The sequence below is a fragment of the Megalops cyprinoides genome, chromosome 2 (assembly GCF_013368585.1).
Source record: "Megalops cyprinoides isolate fMegCyp1 chromosome 2, fMegCyp1.pri, whole genome shotgun sequence".
Classification (NCBI taxonomy): Eukaryota; Metazoa; Chordata; class Actinopteri; order Elopiformes; family Megalopidae; genus Megalops; species Megalops cyprinoides.
The window spans coordinates 1,746,347-1,772,806 of NC_050584.1; the positions used below are offsets into that span (position 1 = coordinate 1,746,347).

The window sequence follows — 26,460 nt, forward strand, 5'->3', positions numbered from 1 at the left end:
CCTTATGACCACATGAAACTCAAACAGCTATAACTACTCAACCTTTTCTTCAAAAATGCACAACATTTTTGTAAATGTAGTCAGTTAGTATAAAGTCTGAGCACAGCACAAATTCTGGCAATTGGTCATATGGTACAGCCACTATATTGTTTTGAATATGAAAATTTCAAGGGGTATAACTCACAATCATTAGGCACATGAAACAAATCCAACTCTTAAGAAACCCAGTGATATGTAACATTAGCTGGTTCTGCTATATTTCATTAGATGCAAATAAAGGTCATTAGTGAAAATGACAGCATCTTAAAACTGCTGAGCTGATTTACACTTAACTTGATAAATATCATTTTTGGCCTCTTCCAATTCAGGTTTGTTCAATTCAGATTTTAGGCTCTGCTCCCATTTGAGAATTTGCCAGACACAGAGAAAACTTACAGGTTCTATTCCATATTTATCCACACTCTTCATTTTGTGGGGACGGAAATACTTAAATGTAGGCGTTGATGTAATTTAGGTCCCAATCAAACTCTTTTGGTTTCATTTGTCATTAACCACCTCTGAAATTACCTGCCAAATTAACTGAAAGGGGCAGTCAGAAACAAAACCAAAACAAAAAATTGCATAGATAAATGCAAGTTGTCCAAGAAAAAACCAAGAACATTTATTAGCTGCTCTTAGGTTATTAGCTACTAGGTTTTTAAATAGATGACGTTGCAAAAGTATTCATTCAGGCATTGTTGATGCTTTGGTGAGGTGAAAGAAGAACTACCAACGAAGCACATGTAAGGAAATTTAAAATAAAATGAAGATGGAAAATATTAAAGTAGTTACATATTGTGTTAAAAAGAGTGTCACAGTAGAGTTGTCTTCTCAAAAGTTTTCATTTTGCCTTTTCACTTTCACTGATCTGGGAATGTTGTGAGCCGGGTCTGACCCTGCTTCTCGTTTATATTGAATGGATATACTTATGTTCTATTGTGATGGAAGTCGCTCTGGATAAGAGCGCCTGCAAAATGTTTGTAATGTAATATAATGATATACTTACAGATACATAGTCACAGACAAGTCAGACAATAGAAATTACCTCAAAGTAGTATTAATGAATTCTTTCAGTTCAGATTGTGGCTGGCCATTCCTTGTAAGCTCTGAGGGAGTATTAAATCATTGTTTGATTAACGATACCACAATTTACATAACCTGAAAAAAATTTAGAAGTAATCTGCTTCGCTATACTTTGTTTGGAACCTGATGGATGAATTTGTTTAATGTAATGTAATTATATTATTTTCTACTGTTATATAGAAATTTATATAATTAGTGTAAGAACTGCCTTGGAAAGTGGAATGCAATAATGGTCTAACACCTGCTTGCAGGTCAAGCTGTGAACAACAGGTGTTGCTGCTTGACACAGTCTACAGAACATTCCAGCTGGGAGATCTTCCCTCCAGCAGCATGTACCAAGCAATCCTTGAGCGGGTGCTGCTCACCCTCATTCTGCAGTGTAGTACCGATGCCCTCAGACAGTTCTTCATCGCTAGTATTGCAGAAATCATGACAACTCTGCAGGCCCGATTTATGAAGGTACCCTTTCTTCTCACTTGGGGAAATATTTTACACCAGCGGTAAAATCTAAAATCTGTGTCAGGTCATGTTAAGCAAGATTTCTATCCCTGCTACATATATTTGCTACATGGGGTGTGCATTGTAATTCAGGACCCCTGACTGAGATCTAGCACATGCTTCAAAACTTGTTACGACCAGTAGTCAGCGTGCTACTGTGGAATTTGGGAAACTAGAGGTGAAGCACCACACAGGCTTTTACATTCATTGTACATTCATGTGTGTCACAACCTCGGCTCAAAGCCAATACTATTGCCAAACTTAATGTAGTTGTTATGCCATTTCACTGCAATAATTTGCCATCTTCAGTTTGTATTTTTGCAACACCCTTTTACACATATTTATCAATTATTTTATTTATCAGTCAATCATTTACATTGTTGGTATTTTAAAATGAGAAGATCACTTCTTATTGTTTATTTTCAGTCAAATGGACCTGCGTTTGAGGTTCAAATAATTAAGAAGAAAGGCTGCTACAAGCTGCTGGAAGTGCTGTACTCACACCTTCCCAAAGAGGAGGTCTATTCCAAGGACTCAAAGATCAACCAGGCCTTTTTGGGGAAGGAAGGAAAAGTGGAAGGAAATGAACTGTCAAAGACCTTGCTGAAGTAAGTTTGACTCCAAACACATTTGAAAAGTTTAGGTAATTGTGAATTCACCGGGTGCTAATATCCTGTAATGGAGGCAGCCGTCAACACACCTTTCTCAGGTTGTGTTAGCTCTTTCCACAGTTCCTTGATCCCCTGGAGTGAATGCTGGGTTTTGGTAAGAATTTGCACACTTGCATCCAGTGCTCCAGTTCACATGAACTGTAATTAAAAACAGATCCACTACCAATCGCCACACACACAAAGGCATTGATCTTATGCTGCCATCAATGACTGTCATTTTCGACACAGTGATGCGAGTGTCCATTGTTTGTGATTCTAAATGTAAATAGAAGCAATGCAATAAACATCACAATGTAATACACTATATATACATAAGAAATACATATGACGTGCACATACCTTGATTGCGGTATTGAAGGTAAATTTGTTTTTAGCTTGTCGTTTTCACCTTGATACCTACGCACCTACCGTTAATTGAGTGATTCAAGCAGGGTCTACAAATAAGCTGTCAGCTGTAGTCTAGGTTGTGTGGCCAGCATTTCTTTATCAAAGATTGTCACCTGACCCTGAGCAACTGTACTGTCGGAGCACGATGACTGACCATCCAGTGTTCGTCCCCATCTTAGGAGGAAATAAAATGTAATGGAGTGCCCAAACATTATGGAAGCATTATGGAAGTATTGGATCACTTTGCAGGCTAGCTAGCTAACTAGCTAGCTAGTGGTCTGAACCACAAACTGACCACATAGAGCTTCCTCTCCATCAGTGTCCGTGTACTTTAGCCAGGTCCTGTATGGGATGCTACAGCACATTCAGCAGCATACAGACTGACATGTTATCAGTTGCTTTTGATGTATTAATTTTCATTTCTTATGTGTTGTATGACTTGTGTCTTCTGGCTGTGTTTTGCAATGAGTACTAATAACTTTTTTTCAACTGAACAGTAATGTGGTAATGGGTTAAGATGTTTGGTTCATTTCTTCAACTGTTATTGGTTCTATATTTCATTTTTTCTTGCTGCTGCTTATGTGAATGGATGATGCACATTCACATTCAGATGGGAATGCATCTTAGTATTCCATAAGGGGGAATAAAATTGAGTTTTGGACCATTTTATTAACTTGGGTCATTGTCAATACAAGCTGTCAGTCTAACTAAATGACTGCAAGTTCAATGTTGAACAAGACACACATAGCTATTTATGCATGTGGATTTAATTGATATATATGGTGTTAACAACTCACCGTAAAATCACTTTTATTAATATATTTTTTTTTTCTTGCCCCACTAGCTATGTATTCAAAACTCTACAGTGCACAAATAGATCTCCATGCATCTGTTCCACCTTTTTTTACTTATCATTACATCATCTTATTAGCAAAGATTACTTGTACAGCAGCATACAAGACTTTGCAATAGGCACATTGAATAGGTTGCAATAGCAATATTAATACTATACACTGATTTGTTAAAATGAAATGATCATTGCAATCATAATGCACAGTTTCAATGGATGGAGTTTCTTAGCAAAATTATTATTAGTGAAAGTAAACTATTTACTCTGCATTATGGTGAGTTAATTCCTTCCTTTTTGCAGTCTGTAGTCTGAAGCACATCTCTCTCATTTACTGATATCTCTAAATGGGTCTGTCATGGGTCAGTGATAGATAGCTGACAAACTGAACCAAAAGCACCATCATCCAAACTTCATTTTGGAGTCAAAGAAGATGCATGTCCCAAATAGTGATATTTATTTATGTCATTCATTTTTTATATTAAAATACCAATGTGAATGTAATAGTTTGGTCTAAAATGCTACCAAGTTCAATGTAGTCAATGGAAAATTTGCAGTGCGCTCATTGGCATGTTGTTTGTTTTGGCTCCTGCAATAGGAAGCAGTTCTTGATTCCAATCCAGTTCCTTTGTATTGATGTTATGTAAGTTGTGATGACTACATCTGGTTGATACTGCAGGGAAGCTGCAAAATGTTAGCTTGTTTTTGTAGGAATAATATTAAATCTAATGGAGTGAATTGAACACAAATAAAATCTACAGTCCCTGTGATTGAACAGTACCAGTGCCTTTATCAAACACAGTACAAATCATTTCACTTTCAGGAGAAAACTGATCAGTAGACAGTTTGGTATTTGAGAGCCAGGTTTGTACTGAGGGAAATGCAAAATTATTTGTGTTATCTTGTTAAAAAGCACAGCACATTTTTTTTTGCAGCTGTACTTGCAATTTATTGCTTTTCATGGTCAGAGAAAAAAATGTAATGAAATGGCTGAGATTTGCTGGTGAATTTCACCAAATTGAATGCAAAAGTGGTTCATTGTTAAAGTATAGCACAACGATTGTTGTGTGTATGTGTGTATATAATTATAAAATTAGAGATATAAAATTTGATGGCTTTTAATTGATCCCCTCTTACTTTCTGTTGTGCCTCATTAGCTATTTTTAGGAGTGTGGTGATATTCAGATTAAAGTATAACATTGCTTTAAAAGTTAACTAGGAGAAATGATAATACAATATGTTTTAGTATTAAATCAGGCGTGTGAGAAAGCTTGGTACATCTGTTCCATGAAATATGTTAAGTACAATACAAGTATATCTAGCTTGAAAGGGTTCAGTTAATTCTGAGTATTAATATTAACCATTGGATTTTTCAGATCTTGTTTTGAGACTTTTACAGAGAACATGGCAGGAGAGACCCAGCTTTTGGAGAAAAGGAGGCAGTATCATTGTGCTGCCTACAACTGTGCCATCGCTGTCATCAGCTGCAGCTTCAATGAGACTAAGTTCTACCAAGGGTTCCTCTTCACTGAGAAGCCAGAGAAGGTTAGACCAGAATGAGGTCTTTGAGCTATAACTGGAGCTATAATTTCAGTTGAGAGAGAGTGCTTTTTGTTGTTTTTACTATGACATTGACCGTAAGTAAAGTGGATGAAAAGAAATATAAAACAGAAGTGATTTGCTTACATGAAACTGGAAACTCATTTAATCTGAAGTACCCACCATATCCCTGATTAAATATGAACATGCTACTATGTAATGTTCTATACATTATGACTGTATCTAAGAGTGCTTGTGTCCGTATTCTTTTTGCAGAATCAATTTATACTTGAGAACCTCATTGATACACAGAAGACATACAGATTCCCTGTAGAAGTTGAGGTATTTTTATGTGCATCTTTTCAACATGTCTGTATGTTTGTGCCTCTAAAAACTGAAGTTTAAGTGCCATTTTTTTAAAGAACCTGTCTGAAAGTTGATCTGGACTGTACATCGTTTTCTAGGTTCCACTTGAGATGAGGAATAAATTTGTGACGATTCGCAAAGAAGTTAGTGAAGAGAAAGAAGGTGGGTCTGATTGTGATTACACATTAACATTAATTCATACTAATGACAACACGCATACGCTTACACACAGATACAGACACACCCTTTCATCCTCAAGACTATTTAAACAAAGTCCCTTGTCTCTTTCCCAGAAGAACCTCACTACCTGTCCACACAGTCGTACATGACCAGCAGCAGCCTGAGTGAGGAAATGAGCCAGTTTGACTTCTCCACAGGCCTCCAGAGCTTTTCTTACAGCTCAGAGATCAATACCAGCCAAAAGACAACTAACAAAAGAAGGGTATAATGATGTTCTCTCCTGTCTGTGCTGCAATAGGGTGAATCAGTTGCAATAATTTTTAACAAATCATTTTGATTACACAAGTAATAAAAGTTGTACAAGCATGCAAGCATTTTGTCAAATTAGCCATTTCACTTTTTTAAATTGTTGTGGTGGATTTTGATTTAAGAGAAAAGAGTGTGGTGGCTCCCTGTAAAGGTCTGTTTGCCAGTAGAGGAGATGTGGGTTTGTGGTTTGCGGGGTGGATTGTGTGGTAGTTTGTGATTCCTGGGTTGTGCATCAGGAACGAATGGAGGAGGCTCCTCAGAATGAGACGGTGGAGCTGGAGATGGATGAACTGAACCAGCATGAGTGCATGGCCACCATGACTGCCCTGATTAAGCACATGCAGAAGAACAATATCACCCCCACAGTTCAGCAGGTTTGTGTCCTGCAGCACTCATCAGCTCACATTAAATGTATATCAGTTGTGGGGCAGAATCCTCGAAAACCTTTACACCCAACCACAGAAAAGTTTCAGTAGTTAGTGAGTCTGATTTCCCTGAAGGCAGTGTATCACTGTAGATAATATCATTGCATGGCATATGTAAATTCAGCCATCCTGTGTGATCCCTTTGTGTTTCAGGGCACAGTACCCACTGAACTCCCACCCTGGATGAAGTTTCTCCATGGAAAACTGGCAAATTCTTCAACTCAGTTGAATGTCCGACTCTTCATTGCAAAACTCATCATAAATACAGAAGAGGTAAAGGCTGTGCCTTGAATGTCCCTTTCTTCCCTGTGCTCAGTAATGGACAATTTTGTGGTCAGGCTGTTGACAGGGATTAGCCAGTCATCACACTAGATGCACCCCTTAAACATGTCTGCTAATTCCCCCGATAAACAAGTTAATCCTTTCATATTTTGATTTCAAAATGGAAAAAAAAAGGTTTGCAAAGGGCTTATGAGACTTTCATTAGACATTTACTATGAGCACCTTGTATTACTTAGAGGTGAAGTGAAATTAGCCCCATCTCTTTCAATTTAAATAAACATACTTTTACAATGATTCAGGATATTTTGCAGTTGCCCCCTCTCACAGCCTCTCATCCTGGCTGTGTCCACTGTCTTGACCCCTAGATGTTGGACCAAACTTCCTGTTACAGTCAAAAATAGTAGAGATGCTGGCCATCTTCTGATGCAGATTCTTCAGGCTACACCTCAACCCTGCTACCCAGAAAAATGACCTAATTTAAAACTGAAATTAATTAAATCCTTCAGACTACTTGTCTACAGTTGTCTACTTTTCCACTGCTTAAATTCAAATCAACTTTACAATGAAAACAATGAAGTGTGTATGTTTCTTCCATGTTGCTCCTTACATGTGTATCTTCATAAGGACTTCCCCCATAATTTCACAGCCAGGCATAACTTTGGAATGATTGAGAAGAATGATTAAATTGAATATATGTTATTATCAATTAAATTAATGATATTGCATCATGTTTCTGTAGCCAGCTGGTAAAGCACAGTTCAGCAGTACCTTAAGCATTGTTCAGCAGTGTTAATGCTGTAGATAGCTGCTTTGTGTTGTTCTTTTGTGATGAGTGTACTTGTATTACCACAGTTAAACTATATTCAATCTGAACTTCATGTCTGTTTTTGTTGCAGGTTTTCCGTCCATATGCCAAGCTCTGGCTGGGGCCTTTGTTACAGCTGGTGGTCTCTGGAAATGATGGAGGAGACGGGATTCACTTCATGATTGTTGACATAGTTGTCACTGTTCTGTCATGGACAAACCTGGCCACACCTAAGGTTCTACAAAGTTTTTCTTTTCTTGCCCTGCAAAAAATAATTTTCCTATTCCTTTTCCAGTTGCCCCTCCAATTCCTCCTCTTTGTATGAGAAATGTATTTTAAGGAAAAAAAATAGTTAGAGGAAAATAGGAGCTGCCTGAAAAAAATATTTTTATAACAATAATGAGATCAATCCATTACATAAGGTACATTACATACTTGCTGTGTTTTTTCAGAAGATCGTTTATTTAATTTTTAAACAACTGATCTTTTACTGTCTTAATGAAGACAGTCTGCTTGTGAAAGATGCCAAGACTATTTGTATGGTTGTATTCCACTATAGTTGCTATTTCTTGGCCAGTACAAAGAAATCAGTTTGCATCAAATATGCCATGAGAGCTGGTGTCATCCACTGCCACATCACCTGCTCTCAAATTTGGTATGCAGCAAACTTAATACCCAATTAATGGTTTTATCTGTAAGTCATCAGAATAAAAAACTTGAACACAATAACCATTTAAATACAACAAATATACGTACTGTACATACATACAGATATATGTACAATCTTTTTTCATATGATCTAGCAAAAATGCAAATTCAAGCTGCTTTGTTAAATATCATGAGAGCCATGCGTCAGATGTCTGTTAATTTTACGCATATGCCGATTATTGTACAGCGCTATAGGTGTATTTCCCCACTATACAAATTTTGTGTATAGGTCACATTTTAATTTCAGTATTTGTTTTTTTTTTTATAGCATTTTTCATACATTAAAGTAGCACAAAGTGCTTTGCAGGCATGATAGAAATAAAACTAACAGAGCAAAAATAACAAAGAGCAGAAGCCAGAGTGATGTATCAATAAATAATAATAAAAAAGATCACCCCTTTAAAATATTAAGAATGATAATAAATAAGCAATAAATAAACAATAGACAATGCTAAATAAGTAAAAGTAAATTAAAAGCACCTAACTGGAATGCCATTCTAAACAAGTGTGTTTTGATTTGTGATTTAAAAACTGGAACTGAGGTGGAGTCTCTGAAAAAATTCAGAGCTGTGTTCCACAGTTCAGGGGCATAAAAACTAAAAGCAGCTGGTCCCGTATCCTTAAAACAGGCTTCTGGAGTACACAGGAGTCCAGCAGTTGCTGACAGCAGATTTTTAAAGTCAATTCTGAAACTAATGAAGAGCCAATGCAAGGTTTTTAGCACTGGGGGAATGTGTTCCCACTTTAAGTCTGTACCTTGCCCACTACATTGTGGATAATCTGTAATTTTCATAATTATCATAGTCAGAGAGACTAGAGAACAAAGCATTGCAGTAGTCCAGTCTAGATAAAATAAAGGCATGGATAATCATCTCATCATCAGGCAGAGATGGAAATGACCTGGTTTTAGCAATACTTCTTAGGGGTTGAAAGGAAATTTTAGTAAAACTCTTAATATGGGACTTAATATTAAGATCTGACTCTAAGATTGCCCCTAGATTTCTGACCTCATACATCAGGTTTAGCATTTCAGAGGTAGGATCCATGTAAATCAATGGTTTCTGCCTCTTGGGACCAACTAAAAGAGCTTTGTTTTCATTTCATTGTAGGATGTTTTGTGACATCCAGATTTTTATGTCTGACAGATGTTTAGTTCAGACTACAATCAAAGAGCTTTCTCCAGATGATATCACCAAGTGGGAGTATATACAGTGAGAACAGTAAAGGGCCAGGAGTTGGGCCCTGTGGTGCCCCTCAGGAAATGCTAGCTGTTCAGGAAATGCTAGCTGTTCATGAAATGGAATCACCCAGAGTTACATTGTTTGGTCAGTAAGATACGATTTAAACGATCTTAAGATTGTCTCACTGTTTTCTGCTTAAGTAGGCAGTGCAGTGTAAAGGAATCAGGAATCAGCCCAAATCCAGATTGAATCTTGAATTGAATTTTTTTTTTTTTTGAACGATGCTGGCAAAATTGTCTAAAGGACTATCTTTTGAGTACTTTACCAAGAAAAGAGAGGCTTGAAATGAATCTAAAGTTGTATATCTAGATTATACATTTTGAGTAAGGGCTTAACAACAGCAGTCTTTAAGACCGAAAATGAGGATTGCCGTCTGAACACACAGATTGGATCTGATCACTTGCAATATATAATGCGGACAGTCAATCAGGAAGATCGGATACGCGAAAAATCGGATTTGGTCCGACAGTGTGAACCTAGGCTAAGTGTAGTCTGGGGGGCAGGGCAGGTAGGGGGTATTGTTGTATGGGCAGGGTGAGACTTGGTATAGGTGGGGGCTGGTGGAGGCATAATTGTTGGTCCCGGGTGTGAATTGGAGTGGGTGAGGGGTGTGGCCATTGTCTCTCTGAACAGTCAGTAGAACACATTTAGTTTTTCAGCCAGCTGACGATTCTCCATGGTGTGGGGGGATGACTTCTTATAGCTGGTGATGTCCTGCAGGCCTTTCCACACTGATGCTAGGTCATTAGCTGAAAGCCTATTTTCTAGCTTTTCAGGATAGACCCTTTTGACTGCCCTGATTTCCTTTGTCAGTGTGTTCCTTGCCTGGTTGTACAGGGTCCTGTCCCCACTCCTGTAGGCCTCCTTGGATCGATGTTTGTTGTTGTATCTGATATGAGTCCTTTTGGGGATGCAGATGTCCTCACAGAAACTGATGTACGATGTCACAGTGTCAGTAAGCTCGTCCGGATCAGTGGCTGCTAGTTCAACGACGCTCCAATCAGCGCAGTCAAAGCAGGCTTGTAGAGTGTTCTTGGCCTCAGTGGTCCATTTTTTCTTGCATACACAACAGGTTTAGCAGATATTAGTTTCTGCCTGTAGGTCGGGATAAGATGAACCATTCTCTGCGAAAAGTCCAGTGATAGCACAGGTGGTGTGGACAACCTAAAGTTTAGTAGTTCGACCCTACTGTAAATGGTCCTAAATTTTGCACTTACAGACAAACAAAAACAAAGAAAGTATAACAGAGCACTGCACCGAGGTGGTCTATCGTGGCACCATTTTGATCTCTCCAGCAGCGTATCTGTATTTAATAAGCCTCTACTGAGGTAGGTGTGACTCACTGAAATATGAGTAAGACACATAAAACCTGCCATTCCTGCCATTCAGTGGTATGGGTTGCGTGAAGCGAGGAGGAAGAAGTGCCAGAGGCTTGAGTGTTTCAGAAGGAAAACTTAACTGTATAACAATGCCACCCAGCTCAGGTTCTGTCTGAAAGTTATCTAGCTGTACTTCGCCAGTCTATGTTTATCCCTTTGTGCTGAATTACATCAATTAAGTGGCAAAAAAGCATCATCCATCATTTCTGTGTTTTTTTTGTAGGACGGCAATGCATTAATCCTTTGGTCTGACCTATCAGTACCTTCCATGTGTTTAGTATAATCACTGATTACAGCTGGCTGCTGGACCACTTGCCTTCTCCATGATGCATTCTTTCACTAACCTTGGTTGTGTTGTTAGCGATATGGAAATTTGAGAGGTCTGTGCATTCTGTCACTGGATAACAAGGATATTGCTCTCTATCCTACACCACCTTATGTCCCCGTGGCATGGCTCGTGTTCCCATTTGTAAATGTCTTTAAATTCTACTGGGAAATTCTTTCTGTTAATTCTCTATGTCCCACATTCATTAAACCCAAATTTCTATAGTTTAGTCATGAGCACAGGTGATGTGTGAAAGTTGTCAGACCACAGATCGTGATCTTTAAATGTCAGTTTTAGGCCTCTACAACTCTTGTAGCTAAATCTGTGACACAATCGTCATGGGTTCTTGTGTCAACACCAAAGTCTAAGGTGTACCCGAAATCTGAGTTGACTATCACCACACACTTGCTGAAACTCCAGCAAATTGGCCTACCCCTCATGTACTGCCTAAACCCTGACCAACCTTTTGCCCTAACCATGAGCTCTTCTTTACAGAAATTTTGATTATACTGTGAATGGAAAATGTATCCTCCTTATTAAATGAATATATTAACTAAAAAAATTACACTCCAACCACATACCAATAAGTATAGATAGCCTTAAGTACATGGCCCTATGTGTTCATTGTCATTCTGGAAAAAGAAATATTGATGTATGATGAGCATTTGGGCAGAATGCTTGCAGTTCGTTTTGGATGTTATTCATCATAGACTCCTATTCTTATCAGAATCCCTGTGTGTTGAAATGACAAGGAAAGTAAGTGGACAGCATTCACACATGAGTTCACAACTGCCTGCAAGATCATAGAATGTTTTTTGTTATACATGTTTTCAGTAGTTGAATTTGGGCAATTTAATGTAATGATTGCTTTCTATTCTGACTTTGTTTCTCTTCAGGGTAACACTAGAGATGAAGTCCTTGCCAATCAGCTGTTGGAGTTCCTTATGAAGAACTGTTTTCACACAAAAAGAGCCATCTTCAGACACAACCTGGAGATCATCAAGACAGTGGTGGAATGCTGGAAAGACTGTCTAGTGATGCCTTACAGGTCAGGAAATATCCTTGCTTGAGTTTGCTTCTTCCCAGTAATGAAGTGACTGTTTAGATCATTTGGGTTTCTATAATTCTGCAGTTGTGGAATTTTTCATGGAAAATGGGCTCGTCCATTGAATCTGACATCCCTGGAATATTACTCTTGCAAAATTTCCACCAAATGCATTCACTTGCCCTCCTGCTTCATCACCTTCACCAGGCTGCTGATTGTCATTCATGCTCAGCAGTTATTTTACTCAATGAACAAGATGGAGAGATGAAGACGATATGACCAGTGAATGAGTCAAGCTCAAACAGCAGAAAATAACTTCCTGATGTTCCCTTCCTGGTTCTAGAGGATTCCACCTGTCATTTTAGCTGTTATAATAAAGACAGAAAAAATAGCAAAGCACATCAATCGTACTAGGTAATTTAATAGATCAACATAGGTCATTAAATGGAGCTTCAATTACACACCAGTTACATAGTTATATGTGTTAGGTTCTGCTTCACGAAATGGACAGTCAGATGATTCAGATGAGACGAGTCTTGGAGAGACAAGGTTTATTGCACAGGAGTCAAAGTTACGCAAGTAGACAGCGCCCGAACTAACACTGTCTAGACCATGCCTCAACAGTTGTTGATTGCGTTTAGACAGAGTGGCATGACAGTGAACTACGATCATTGATTCAGTGATGACCCTTTGTTCGAAGACAGTTCCTGTGGACTGTTTGGTGTGGTCATAGGGTGACATGTCCACTGAAAGCTTCTTTAAGGACATTTCAGCATCACTACAAAGCCTGGCAGTTCAGGTATGTGAAAATGTTGCTGCGTTGGGGAGTGAAAGAACATGTTTTGGTTACTTGCGCTAACTCCGGTGGTTGAGATCACTGCAGACCGTTTGCTTACAATAATGTTACATTTTGTATGTGGCATTATGTAGTAATGAAAAAACGTCCAGTAGGTCTTTTTGTGAAAATATGGCTGTTGTGCTGCTGTGATTACACTATCATTTAAATTGCTATCCCATTCATTTTTTTCACTCTGATCAGTGAAAGTGCTAAGCCCATGCAACTGTTATACAGAGACAGCAGTCATGTTTTATAATAGCCGTTTTCACATATAAACTCCGGACAAAGTGCGGAGAATCAGGTCTGCAACTTGGCTGGAATTTCCCTTTCACACATGTAGCACGCAACAGGAGATTGTCCGTGACAGACGCGTTCTCACCTACAGGAAGTACTCCGCTTTGGTTCAGGTGAGGGGCGGCGCCTGGGTAGAGCGTGCAGGAGGCAGGACATGACGCAAAAAGTATGCTGCAGAAATCGCAGTGGCTGTATTTGAAACCGCCTACTGCATACTGTGTACTGCGTGCTACACAAGTATATATTGTATACTGCATGTCTTACCTTTCAGTGGTACGGGTACATAATGTGGCACAGAGGAGGAGAAGGTGAACATAGCTATTATACTTTTGGGTAGCCTATAAAAAAAATCACACATAGCCATCCAAATAGTGCCACTGGTACACATAATTTATTATTAATTATACATTTATTATAACAATAAGGTAAGATTTTGTTGTTCGCTATGTAATGTTAGGTCACCAATTCACCTATCTCACTATACCTATCACTATTACTTAGCTACAGCTTAGCTAGCTACTAACCAGATAATAAACTACTAACCAACGTTATTAATCATCATAAGAGACAAGTTTTGGCAGTATAGCTATAGCTAACTATCTCTTTAATGATCATTGGACTCAAAATAGCATGTATTTGGACATCCGCAATGTCAGTGAAACAGTGGAAAGGGATATACAGGCACGCAGAAAAGACTACGACGCAGATGTTTGTATTCTTCCGGTTTCGCGCCAGTCGCATGACAGAAACGTCATCAACACGCCCACTCGCTCGCAGTGGATTCTCCGGAACGTTGCCTGCTCTTCACACATGGGCTCACTCTGGCATGAGGCAGACTTTTTACTAGGGAGCTGGCAAAAAGAAGTCCGTCACATGTCTGGTACGACTTATTCGGACATTTGCGTTCACACATGCAGCTCCTCCGGCTAAGGGCCGGATACGTTCCGGCTTTCAGTGCATGTGTGAAAGGGGCTAATGACTGTTAACTCCAGCAGCTCCTTGAGCTTTTCAACATGATGTATACAACATCAGCTAGCTGAGTTTTGGTGACATGGGTGGTTTTAACATGAACTGTTTAGCTGTATACATCCTGATGGATGTTCAGTCAACTCCAGATATACTTAATTTGCCAGCTACACAATGGATGCAATAAGCAACTAACTTTAATTTTAGCTGGTCAGACCTAGTGGAACATCTTATTACTCCCATGAATATTTGCTTTCCACGAGGCATTAGTTGTGAGACATGTTTTAATCCGGTGGCCTCACAGCTATAAGCAGAGCAGCTAGCTAGCTAGCAACATACTGCAAGTCATTTCAGTCTGATAGCAAGTTAGCTAGCCAGAAAACTGTTAATGAGTCAGACCTGAAAAAACATCAGCATCCATGCTATTCTTCCTTGAGTCTATAGTAGCATAAGTTGGGTGATGTCTTAATACGCTCTGTGCAGCCACACTGACTTCTATAAGCAGTGCTGTTATAGATAATTGATGTTATGTATACCTATAGGTGTTATTATCACATTTTCAACGTAGTTGATAGTTAACTAGCAGCCTTTTGCTATGCTTGATAGTTGACTTGCATTAATTAAGTTCAGTTAACTTGAGCTTGTTAGCTATTGTATGTTAGCTACTGTGTATGTTACCATGCATCTGCTGAAGCTGGCAACCTGATAAAATCAGTCTCTCACTACAGCTGACATTCCTCTAAGGATGTCTGCAGCTTCAGCACTAGCTAATGTAATTTAAACTTTTCAGTTGTGGTTACTGGATGACACCCTCATCCATTTTCCCCAGACAGGAGAAATTATTCTATGTGCTTAAATATAAACATGCAGCTTGAGGCAGCTTCCTTTCCAGGTATGCACAGAAGGGGGGGACCTGCTGACTAGAAGGAAGAAAGAAATGCAATTTGATTGTAGCACATTTGTGCTCATTGGTGACTAGTTTGGAGGTTGTCTGCATAGGGAGACTAGCATACAGCATTTTGTCAGGGGGCTTACAACAATTTTATTTGCTTGGAAACACAGTTTGTTTTAGCCAGCATACCAAGTATACAGTAGTTTGTTGAGGTCATTTGTTTATGCTGTTTGTGTTACTTGGACTCACTAGACAGCATTTTGGGAGTCTGCATGACCCCTCACCCTTATCAGGCCATAAAACAACCCCACGCCATTTGTAAATGGACTTTGTGACACTGCTCTTGATTTAAAACAAAAACAAACATCCTGGCACAGCCATGCATGTAATGCCTCTGAGACACTTGGCGCCTGAAACGTGAGCACCTATGGGATAACACACAGTTCACTGGAGATTCTCAGGTCTTTGTCACATAGTGTCTACATGGGCTCCTATCATCCAATCAGATCACACAGCAATTAGAGTTGCGAGCTTTCTACCAGAGACCGAACTGCATGCCCACATGGACTATAGCATTTGAAGTGGCCCTTTATAAGTGCGGCAAGAACAATGTTCTGCGGTCCCTTGTCTTGTCAGGGTTCCTATGTCTCCCTGTTGCTCCCCTGATGGCATCACACCTCATCTAGCTATGCTAGGGGACTCCTCCTTGCTCCGGGAGGGGGGAGTCCTCTCCGCCGAAACAGATGCACCTAATTTTTCTGAACTCAGCAAGCTCTGGAAGAGGAAGACTCCTCGACCACTCATGCCTCCTGAAATTAAACGGATGCATCCTGAACTCACCGCCAATGCACCCTGAACTCATCTTCAGCTCTGGATGGCCACGCTCTTCCAAGTATGCTCTGTTATGATTCCACAACCGGCTCTGGAAGCAAGTCTGTCGACAATTAAGGATGCAACCATAGAGACCAAAATTCCCCAACGCGAAGTTTGAGGCTGTCGGAAAAGACGGCTATCTTACTGAATGCGAAGACAACCATGTCTCTTCATCATTCCTGTGTCGACATTTGTACCTAGCAAGGACGCCTTTATGCATAAGTACAACCTAACATGAAGCTGGAGGCTCTCAGTGAAGTGAACTACTACGGGTGCGAAGATGACTGGATCTCTTCGACATCCCCATATTGACGATGTGTGTCTGGCAAGGAAAGCTGGAAGAAGAGAAGCAGCAGACCTCCAGTGATGGACCTGGACGTTGTGTTTGTTTCCCCAATGATGGTCGGGCAACAGATCTCTCCCGTGTGCCTTTTTGCCTTTGGCGACAAACCCAGAAGCCTCCTGTGGAAAAAAAATTGTTGCCCCCCAGTAGGCCAACCACAAATGAGCTTCCATACCCTCAAGTCTGATGGACTGGCCCTCCACGATAACTCGATGAGTTAATGTTTTGCCAGCACACGTCAAACTACGGTTAATGGCAGACGTGTATCACACACTATGGATTAATGGACATATGAAAGTTAACTTCAGTTAATCAGTGTGATCCATTAATTTGGCTTCCATAGTATGGGCTAGTCATAAGTATAACCACACACATATGAATAACATCAATATATCCTGTCATTATGTTCTTCTTATACAAACTGGCATGTTTCTTGCACTATACATCCTTTTGTTCTTGACGGAATGGCAAAAGCGGCAGAGGAATGAGATCCAAGTGCAATTGGATTAATCACCAGGCTTCCCTTAGATGTTATGGGGTTGACAGACAGAATATATCCATTGCTTTCTTCTGGACAAAACAGCAATTTATTATGTATGTGGACTTTTGTCCTAAGACATAGAATGCAGAATAAATCAGGTCACTGCAGTCTTGGTTATGCTGAAACTTACCTCCTTACTCTAGATCTTTCAAGTGAGTGTCAAGAGTGTGTCATTGGCATGTCACATCCATCAGTGCTGAATTGGTTGTAGCATGTCTGGTCCAGATAGTGATTTTGTACCACTTGTTAGTCAAAATGTCCAAGACCCTGTCGTATTGTTCTGGATCAGTCATCTCTACTGTCCACTGTGTCCTATCTGGCAAGTATTTGAAGAAGTTTACAAAATTCTACCTTACATTGAGAAACTACATCATAGTTCATGTGGTTGGTATGCAGGTACGAACTTCCATATTTTCTATTGCTATATTTTCTATAAGGGGTACAGTGTTATGTCTGTGTTTGTCAAACACACAGGCTTTTGTATCACAGTGTTGTAGTGTGAAGTTGTGACAACCTGCATAAAACCCAATTCACTGGCCTTTATAAAGATAAATCTGCTTTTAACCATGTTTTGTTGTGGTTTATTGGGCATATCATTTTAAACTGAATTCAGAATTTAAAGACCAACACGTTTTTACTGAGGATCTATAAAGCTCATAAATGTTCTCTTTATTTTTCAGGTCGATATATGAGCGTTTTTCTGGGACAGACCCCAACAGTAAGGACAACTCAGTGGGGCTTCAGTTGCTTGGGATAGTACTGGCAAATAATCTCCCTCCTTATGACCCCAGTTGTGGAATAGAGCATGAGAGGTAATGTGAGATTTTTTTTTTTTGTGTGTGTTTTTGAAAAGACCTAACTCAGGGAGTAACAAAACACTTTGATCTGGAACATGTGTGTTTTAGATACTTTCGGTCCCTGGTCAACAATCTCACCCTGCTAAGATTCAAGGAAATCTACTCAGCAGCTTCAGAAATAATTGGCCTGACCATGCAATACATGGCCGAGAAGGAAAGGGTATGTAAACATATGTGTTTAACTTTTGTAATTTGATTAATTCTGTTTTGGAAAGGAATTGTCTGTTATTTTGCCCTTTAATCACAAACTAGTAAATTAATCTTGGTCTCTATTTAAAATCCTAAAAGTCCTACTTAGACTTTTTTGGACAGGGAATGTACATGTGTTTGTGAGATGAGGTCACAGAACAATATGCTTCCTGTAAAATAGGGATTTAAGGCATTATGGTCTTCAGCAAGACTACTTATGACTTGAGACTACTTGACTACTTATGTGTAAATGTGGTAGCCATATCAAAGTTTTTATTAAAACTTGGGTTATTTTTCAGCAGTCAGAGGGACTCCTGTTTGATCTTACGGCTAGTAAGCTGAAGGATCTTAAGAAAGCAGAAAAGAATGACAAGTTCATCATTTGCTTGAGTAAAGTGTCCAAGCATTTTCCCCAAGTCATGGATCGGTAAGAATGTTCTCTTAAAGAATAGTTTCAAAAGGAAGATTTATTTTACTGGTTAAACCTGTAAGAAATTTCTACTTATGATATTTCTGAAGCATTTTTGCAGCTTTGTTACAATTCATGTTTGGTGCTACAGCAGGTTAATATATAGCAATATGAACACATTTTCCTAGCAAATTGTAAGTAAATGCAATTTTCTGTTGCTTTTTTAGATTTTTGAACCAGGTATTTTTTCTGTTGCCAAAGATGCATGGCATTCTGAAGACACATTGTCTGGAATGTGTGCTTAGCCGAGCCAGCGATATCCCAGATATCTACTTAGAGCTGAAAAACAAAGACCTTGCCCAGGTTATGGGTCACAGGTGAGTCCTCTAGATCATTTCACTGTAAACAATGATGTATCTCTCTTGTGATTTTTTTAAAATCTTGAAAGAATAGTGTAATGTATTTTCTTAAGTTACTCATTTTTATTTCAGTAAAACATTCTTATTTACCCACTTTATTTTCCAGCATTACTTTTCAAGAATGTTGGATTTCAGAAAACTGATAGCAAAGAAAAACATTTTCCTGTATTGGTCATAGGGTAAAAGGGTAAAAATTGAAGGGAAAAATAACTTTTGTAGTTTTGCTACCGGGACAGTTATTAGCAAAAGCGAGGCTGCTTTAAACCATAGTTTCTCAAAATCACTCTTCTTTTGCCAGGGATGAGGCAAGACAGATGGTCTGTCTAGATATTGTCCATAAAATCTTGGTAAAGATGACACCAGAGGAAGTCAAGGAGATTCTGGGTGTGATTACTTCCTTCATTACCCACCCCTCCCCAGTGTGCAGGGAGAGAATGTATGACATTCTCATGTGGATTCATGACAACTATAGGTGAGCTTCTGTAACTGCTTCTGCTGACCATGCTGGGATAGCAGGTGTTCTGTCTGACAGGTTACAGGTTGGTGGGAAACACTCCATGCCTCCAGCCTCTCACAGCACTGAGAGGTAGGCCTACAGAAATAATTAGAAGGACTCTCAGGTCTTACTTCTGCATCATCTAGCCAAGTGTCTTAACCCTCTAGCCATGAAACAAGTGACTCATGACACAGTTCCCTTGGTGTTTTCTGTGTGAAACACTAGGTGTCCGAATGGAAGTCACCACTTCCATTGCACCACCAGGCAAATGACATACCATATTACAACTATTCAGTAGAGAATAGAGATGTGGAGGACACTTATCCCACCTTTTAATGTGATGACTGACACAATACTTAAGGCGATTTTATTCATCATTTATATTATTTTGTTATTCAGTAAACAGTGTCCAGAAACCTACATACACTATCCCACCATGTGACATGGAAAAGCATGGCTTTATTACAGGTAATTAATAGCATGTTAGCCAGGCCTTTGTTTGACATGGAAGACCGTATGAATTTCTGATACATTTGGTGGTACTGTGTTCCTCCTTTAAAGCATTTATTAAACTGCACTACTGAAGAAGATTGTCTTGTCCTTGCCATAACTCTGTTTCCAGGTTCATCCCAAAGATGTTCAATTACATTTGGGTTCTGTGCTGACCAGTGGAATACTGTAGCTTTATTCTCTTCAAACCACACATAGTCACATTCCTGTTAACATCTGGGGTCTCCCATGACATATGGTGGGATCATATCTCTAGTTTGTGATCATACTGTTTACAATTACAATCAAGGACAGAATTAATTTTCAGGTTCACTACCGAGGTAACAATATAGTTGGTTATTCCATCATCAGAATGTCATGACTACTTCAGCCAGCTATAAAATGTTTAGTGCATTTATCAAAAGTTAATGCTAATGAATGCAAGTGAATGCATAATAATGAAATGAATATTTTTCATAACTTGTTTCTAAGAATTTAAAATGGTAATCTCTGTCACAGGGATTAGTGAATTTTTTAACTCGTGCAGCATCAAGCAAATTGAGTGCAGCTAGTTTTGAGAGAGCATGATACACTATTAGCCGCTATAATAAACTATTAACAAGTCTTTATCTTAAAGTATTCAAGACTGCCCCTACAAATGCTGTATGAAATCCCCTTCTGCAAATGTTTGTCTAATATTGCTGTATCTGCTTCCTTCTTTTTATAAGTGACAATCACAGTCAGTCTGACCACACATCAGTAGAAGTATTCAATAAAGCAAAGGAAACTCTACTTCAGGGATTTTTGGATGAAAACCAAGGACTTCAGTAAGTTCCTTATTTTTTTTTTTAATATTCACAAAATTGTTGTATTATCTAGCGACCTATACATCATATGTAACACTACAGTGAAATGTGGTGTCCCTACAGGCATTTAGAAAAATGAATTTTGAACCAATCAATTGAAATGTATCAATTAAAATGTTTTTTTTTTGTATTTGTGTTGAGCATCATCTGAGGAAAAGGAAGCCCCGATAACATGAACTGAAAGTAGTCATTTATAATGGCCCTTGTTTTATTGATTTATACACACTAACACTTGAAAGGGTCAGTGTGCATAAATCAATAAATGTGAGATGCACACATAAACAAAATATTTATAGCATATTGCTGTTCTCATGGCTGCAAATTTCTATGTGTTTCCAATTAGTGGGACTGTAAAAAACAAATGGCCCAGTCTCAGCATGGAATCCTATGAGACCAAAATCTTTTCTCTTCTTGTCATTGCTTTATTACCCCAGTATCTAACCAACAGTAACTCTTAGATGTCATTAATGTTTTAGACATTTAAAGATGAGATAACCCCATGATGTGGTCTGTCATCTTCAAGGGGTTGCTGTTAGTACAACTACAATTAAGATTAAGACTTCAGGTGGCAGGTGTAATTGTCAAATATGTAAAAGAAGTGAATGAAAGATAAATAAGAGCTGTAGATAAAAATGTACATCAACACAGAAAAACAATACAAAATTAAAACAGTGCAGTTGCTTTAAGTAACTTCAGCAAGACCAGGAGAGTGGTAGTGGACGGCCGCTATGTGCCTGAAGAGTGGCTCCATTCCCTGGCAGACTGGAGCCAGGCCACATCTTCCAGCCAGCCCACAGCCATGCAGCTGTTGCCAGTGAACTCTTCCCCTGGCTTATTTAAGGCTCCCCGATCTCGCAGTGGGGGGGGGAAGCATGGAGGGAGGGAGTACTGTTTTGACTGAGCTGGCAATGGAATCTGTGTACCGAATACTTTCATATGAGACACTGCACTGGTGTTTTGGTCTATGTTTGTATGCTCCTACCTGCTGACTTGTTGGCAGTACATATCCGTCACAACAAAAATCCTGCAGTACAATCACAATCAATCGCAGTGCAATTAAACGAAATAAAACTTTTCTCCACAGTAAATATATACGTAAATGTACATAATAAAACCAATGTAGCTGTAATTTTACATAATATAACCAACCCTTAAAAACATGACACAGAACATTTTAATATAATTGTACATGATTATGAGCAGTAGAACCGCTTTAATAAATAAGTAAAAACGATTTAATCATATACTAAAAAAATGAAAAATGTTTTTGTATTTTCTTGCATTCCATGTGGTGGTAGTATGAAGAACTGTTTCTTCTTCTGCAGACTATATGTGCACAACTTCTGGAGCCATGAGAGACGCTTGCCTGTGACCACACTAGAACGCATGCTTGTTGTGCTGCACTCGCTTTATTCCAATCGGACTGAACAGCGATTCCTCAGCTTGGCCACCAACCTGCTTCTGGAACTGACCAGCCGCAGCCCAGATTATAACCGTGCCATGTTTGAGTATCCACTCTCTGAGTGCAAGTTTCAGGTATCATTAAGCATTTTAATGTACTGGTATTTACTTTCAGAGTGCGGGTTGTAGGTGATTTTTGACAAGAGAGCGCACCTTGCCTACTCACCCTGGTCATTGAAAGACCACAGTTCTTTGTCCCACTCAGCATTGCCATGGGCCAGTGACCCCAGTGCTACACCTAGAGCTGTAACAATTCCAAATGTTGCTGTACAATTAATTGTCTCAGAAATAATTGTGATTAACAATATAATTGTCTCTTTCGGTCAAATTTTTAAAAAATTTATTTATTATTTTTAAAACAAATTAAAGTTTTGAATGAATCCCAGGATACACCTTTTGGTTATTTCACTGTTATGTGGCCCAGATAATGTAATAGCACAAGTACACAGCTTATGAAGTAAACCACGCCTCTTTATTATCATAGAACATTGTATTTTTTGATTAAATGAACATACATTTGACAATAGAACATTTATCCTCATCAATAAAAAACAAAGTATTAATCATTACAATAAAAACAGATAAAATTAAATTAGAAGTATAAAAAATAGTCTATAGTATAGACTATAGTCTATTAAAGACTATAGACTATATAGACTAGTCTTTATATATAGACTGTAGTCTATATATAAAAATGGTATGAACGTGTATAGGAACAAGTGCGAACAAATAACAATTTAAATAATAATAAAAATATGTAGTCCTCCCAAAAAAAAAGGGGGTGGTGGTGGTGGCAGCCGAGTTGACTTTGCAACTGTAAATCAATGCGGGCAGGGCGTCCTCTGATAAGATGGCTCAAGGCCGGGCTAAGCCTTTATAGGGCCCTAAGCAGAATTTGATTTGGGGGCCCCCCACTGCCTCTGCGCCACCAATACTATTGACTGTTGTTAACATAATATTGCGCTTTTGTATGATTACCATTGACATAATATAATGTATCACAAAAAAACATATCAAGCTCTCTTGTGGGACATTTCAAATGCTCTTGGGGGCCCTCTGGTGGCCACACGCTGGCATTGGAAATGTGTTTGATGGGTGCAAACAAAAGTGTGACCATGCTTTGACCAATCTCAATAAAAAAAAATGCTTTAACCATGGTTCAACAAAGAAACCGCAATCACATCAAAAAATTGCGGTTAGACAATTATGAAATAATTGTTACAGGCCTAGCTACACCATCCCTTTGTTATACTTTACCCCCATTAGTGTACTGACTGCAGTCAGCAGAAACCATGTAGACAACAGTGCTGTGGACCAGCAGGGCCAGTTTTCTTTATTCATTCATTTCTAATACTCAACAAAATAATAATGCTGAAAAGTTACATATGTGCAAGCATCATAAGAAGGTTGTAATGGTGTACTGGTCCTGTACCCACTCATCAGACAGTTAATCATATTTGTAGGTGGAGAATACATACAATATCATTGTTAACCAGAGCTCTATGAAACAACCTTTATTTTCTGGGAAAAAAAAATCATTTTTGCAATTCTGCTCAATAACAAAAGCAGATAAAATTATATATTTCTAGCAAGAGCCCATAAAAAATAGGCAGTGTGAGAATGCCAAAGTAGAAGGTGTCCTGAGGGGCTCATTTGGCAAGGCGTTCACTTTGAGTGCAATTTGAGCTGTAAATTTCAGGTTCTAAACTAGCTGACTGCTGACAGTGACCATGACCCCACAGCAAGGCAACAAATTTGTTTTTCCAGGGATGGGGTGGGGAGGTCAGCCAGGGTTTTCTCATCTCACTACTGTTAGGCGCGTTGCAATTTGTTAGGTGCCACGAGTTACTCAGATAATGTCAGTTTAGTTGAATATTGTTAACTCCACTATGCATACTATGTGATTTGTCAAGCGAAAAATACCTACTGTGTATTACTGTATCACAAGCTCACAGTCATCTTGCATGAGCACTTGATGAGGGAAGCCTAAATTACAATTGGGGATTGAATAATTGTATGATTGTGTGATTACACTGTTTAGTTCTCAGGTCAGAACATTTCTCTGCACCATTAATATTGAAACAATACTGTGTTAGCATATACAGTAAAGTAAATTTTTCTATTTTCTATTGGGCTCATTAAAAAGAAATTTTAGAAACCTTGGTCATCTGCAGTTTTCTTTGGTATCAGAACCTGACAGAAATGTAATGTATTTTTCTTTGATTTTCCAAAATAAGGACTATGTAATTGACTCCAGCTGGCGACACAGAAGCACAATCCTCACACCCATGTTTGCAGAGACCCTAACAACGCAAGATAGCTCTCATTCACGGTCTCAGGAAAGTGCCATGTCTCCAAGTGTGAACATCAGAGGTCCGCTAAGGGTGACACAGGCCACACTGGAATTTACCCCAACACAGACGGCAGGTAATGTAACCACTTGTGGAAAAGAACAACTCGTACCACTGTTGGCATGTGATATGAATACAGTCTTATTTTGGTTGAATGTGATCAGTTGTGAATTTGAATACAGGCAACATGTGGAGAGCTTGCATCTACACAAAGTGATTGTTTCTTAATGATAATGTGTATTAAAAGCTGAACTAAAGTCCAAAAATAGAATTATTCCATAACACCGATCCAAATGTGCCAGTGGCTCATGAAGCAAGGAGACCACTGCATCATCCATACGTGTGTAAGCTCTCTAAGCGACCTAAAAGATGCCAAGATGCCAAGCTCTCTAGTCCTTTCCATGGACTAGAGAGCTACCATAGAGCCACATCATTACGTCACTGTATACATCTGTATACATCTCCGCTTTCCCGCTAACACCAAGCTAGCAGTGGTGGCTGATGAGCTGGAAACAGGGGAAGCCCAAACACTACCTTTAAATATATCATTACATTTCACCTGTTCCCCTTTATCCTCCTTGATTAACAATAAAACAAATAATGATGTAAATAATGAGTAAATGATTATGCTTGCGAAACACTGCAGATTGTCTGTAGTTTGTGTGCTTGCGAAAGCTACAACGTGAGATTGTCTAATTAACAAGGATGGCATTTATCGATTTAAATTACGTTAAATGCTCATGACACATCACATCTTTTGTGAGGTCTGTGTTCTAAATGTTATTGTTCTTTCTACTCAAGCTAACCTAAAAGTTTATTCTCAGTAATTTAAATCGATTTAACTAAATTTAGCTCTGTTCTGTAATTTGAATTTTGTAACACAAGAAAACTTTAATGTGACACATTTAAGAGAAAGCTTTGTGATTAGTTGCCACTTAATTATTCAAAAGAGCGATTGAGGATGTAAGAGACAGCAAAACAGAGATTGATAAACTCAGTGAAGCATATAGCGTGTTCTAATCACACCGTTTGACCATATGTGTGAAAGGGCAAATCACACCGATGTGGCACACAAAAGGGTTAAAAAAGCCATAGAAAGGCGATATGGGAACCCCACATCCCCTCTTGTAGCCAGGCAGAAGTTTGCAGGGCAAATTTGTTACCCTGGGGAGAGACTGGGAATTTTCGCTGCAGAGTTGTCCCAGTTAGCACAGAGGGTTGTGGCAATTTGTGACGGTGCCCTTTGGACTTTTCAATGCACCAGAAACGTCTCATGGAGAGGGTACTGACAGACGTCCCTCCCGAGAGCTGCCTGGTCTACTTTGATGATCTGTTAGTGCATGCCTTTCGCTATGAAGCTGCAGTAGGGTCTCTTCAGGATGTTCTTGCCTGGATAGCTGCAGTGGGCCTCAAATTGCACCCTGAGAAATGTTGCCTGCTGAAAAGAGAGGTGAGATTCCTTGGTCACCACATCAGTGTGGATGGTATGAGGACAGAGAAGGACAAGGTGGTGGCATTGTGCGACAGACTAATACCAACAACCCGGAAGCAGCTGTGGGCATTCTTGGGGTTAGCATCTTATTTTAGGTATTTTGTGGCTGGGTTCTCCACTGTTGCAGCACCAATTCACCAGTTGCTGAAGAGGGGGGCATGTCACAAAACACAAGCTGCTAGCTGTGGTAGAGACCACATGCTATTTCCACCACTACCTGTGTGGGCATCCATTCCTGCTATGTACCAATCATGCAGCCATGAAGTGGCTTCTATCCTTACAAGAACCAGAAGGTTAGGTAGCTCAATGGCTGGAACAGGCAGGTTTTTCAGTACCAAGTGGAGCATCTAACAGGAGAGCACCATGTCAGTACAGATGGGTTGTCTCAACACCCTTCTCCCCCAGATTGCCCCCACTGTTAGCAAGCACAGCTGAGGAAAGCGGAGTGGCTTGAACCTGCAGAGCCTTGCTACTGAGCAATCCATCCACCTGGCGGGAACAGCAGGTAGCTGATGGTGACCTCAATGTGGTAATCAGGTGCCTGGGAAGCGGTCA

The 26,460-nt window shown here is 39.3% G+C and overlaps 1 protein-coding gene across 3 annotated transcripts in view; it reads left to right on the forward strand.

Moving 5' to 3' along the window:
• The window catches only part of prkdc (protein kinase, DNA-activated, catalytic subunit), a 125,861-nt gene that overhangs the window by 59,555 nt on the left and 39,846 nt on the right, over positions 1-26,460 (forward strand). For 2 of the 3 annotated variants that reach the window (XM_036520687.1, XM_036520689.1), the window contains exons 41-58: positions 1,374-1,581; positions 2,047-2,228; positions 4,902-5,070; positions 5,341-5,406; positions 5,529-5,592; positions 5,724-5,872; positions 6,156-6,293; positions 6,498-6,617; positions 7,523-7,666; positions 11,981-12,132; positions 17,557-17,688; positions 17,782-17,893; positions 18,222-18,349; positions 18,559-18,708; positions 19,049-19,222; positions 20,464-20,562; positions 21,927-22,137; positions 24,300-24,489. In XM_036520687.1, the coding sequence (XP_036376580.1) occupies positions 1,374-1,581; positions 2,047-2,228; positions 4,902-5,070; positions 5,341-5,406; positions 5,529-5,592; positions 5,724-5,872; positions 6,156-6,293; positions 6,498-6,617; positions 7,523-7,666; positions 11,981-12,132; positions 17,557-17,688; positions 17,782-17,893; positions 18,222-18,349; positions 18,559-18,708; positions 19,049-19,222; positions 20,464-20,562; positions 21,927-22,137; positions 24,300-24,489 (2,588 nt within the window). The remainder of the gene's footprint in view (positions 1-1,373; positions 1,582-2,046; positions 2,229-4,901; positions 5,071-5,340; positions 5,407-5,528; positions 5,593-5,723; positions 5,873-6,155; positions 6,294-6,497; positions 6,618-7,522; positions 7,667-11,980; positions 12,133-17,556; positions 17,689-17,781; positions 17,894-18,221; positions 18,350-18,558; positions 18,709-19,048; positions 19,223-20,463; positions 20,563-21,926; positions 22,138-24,299; positions 24,490-26,460) is intronic. The other variant, XM_036520688.1, reaches the window with a different exon arrangement.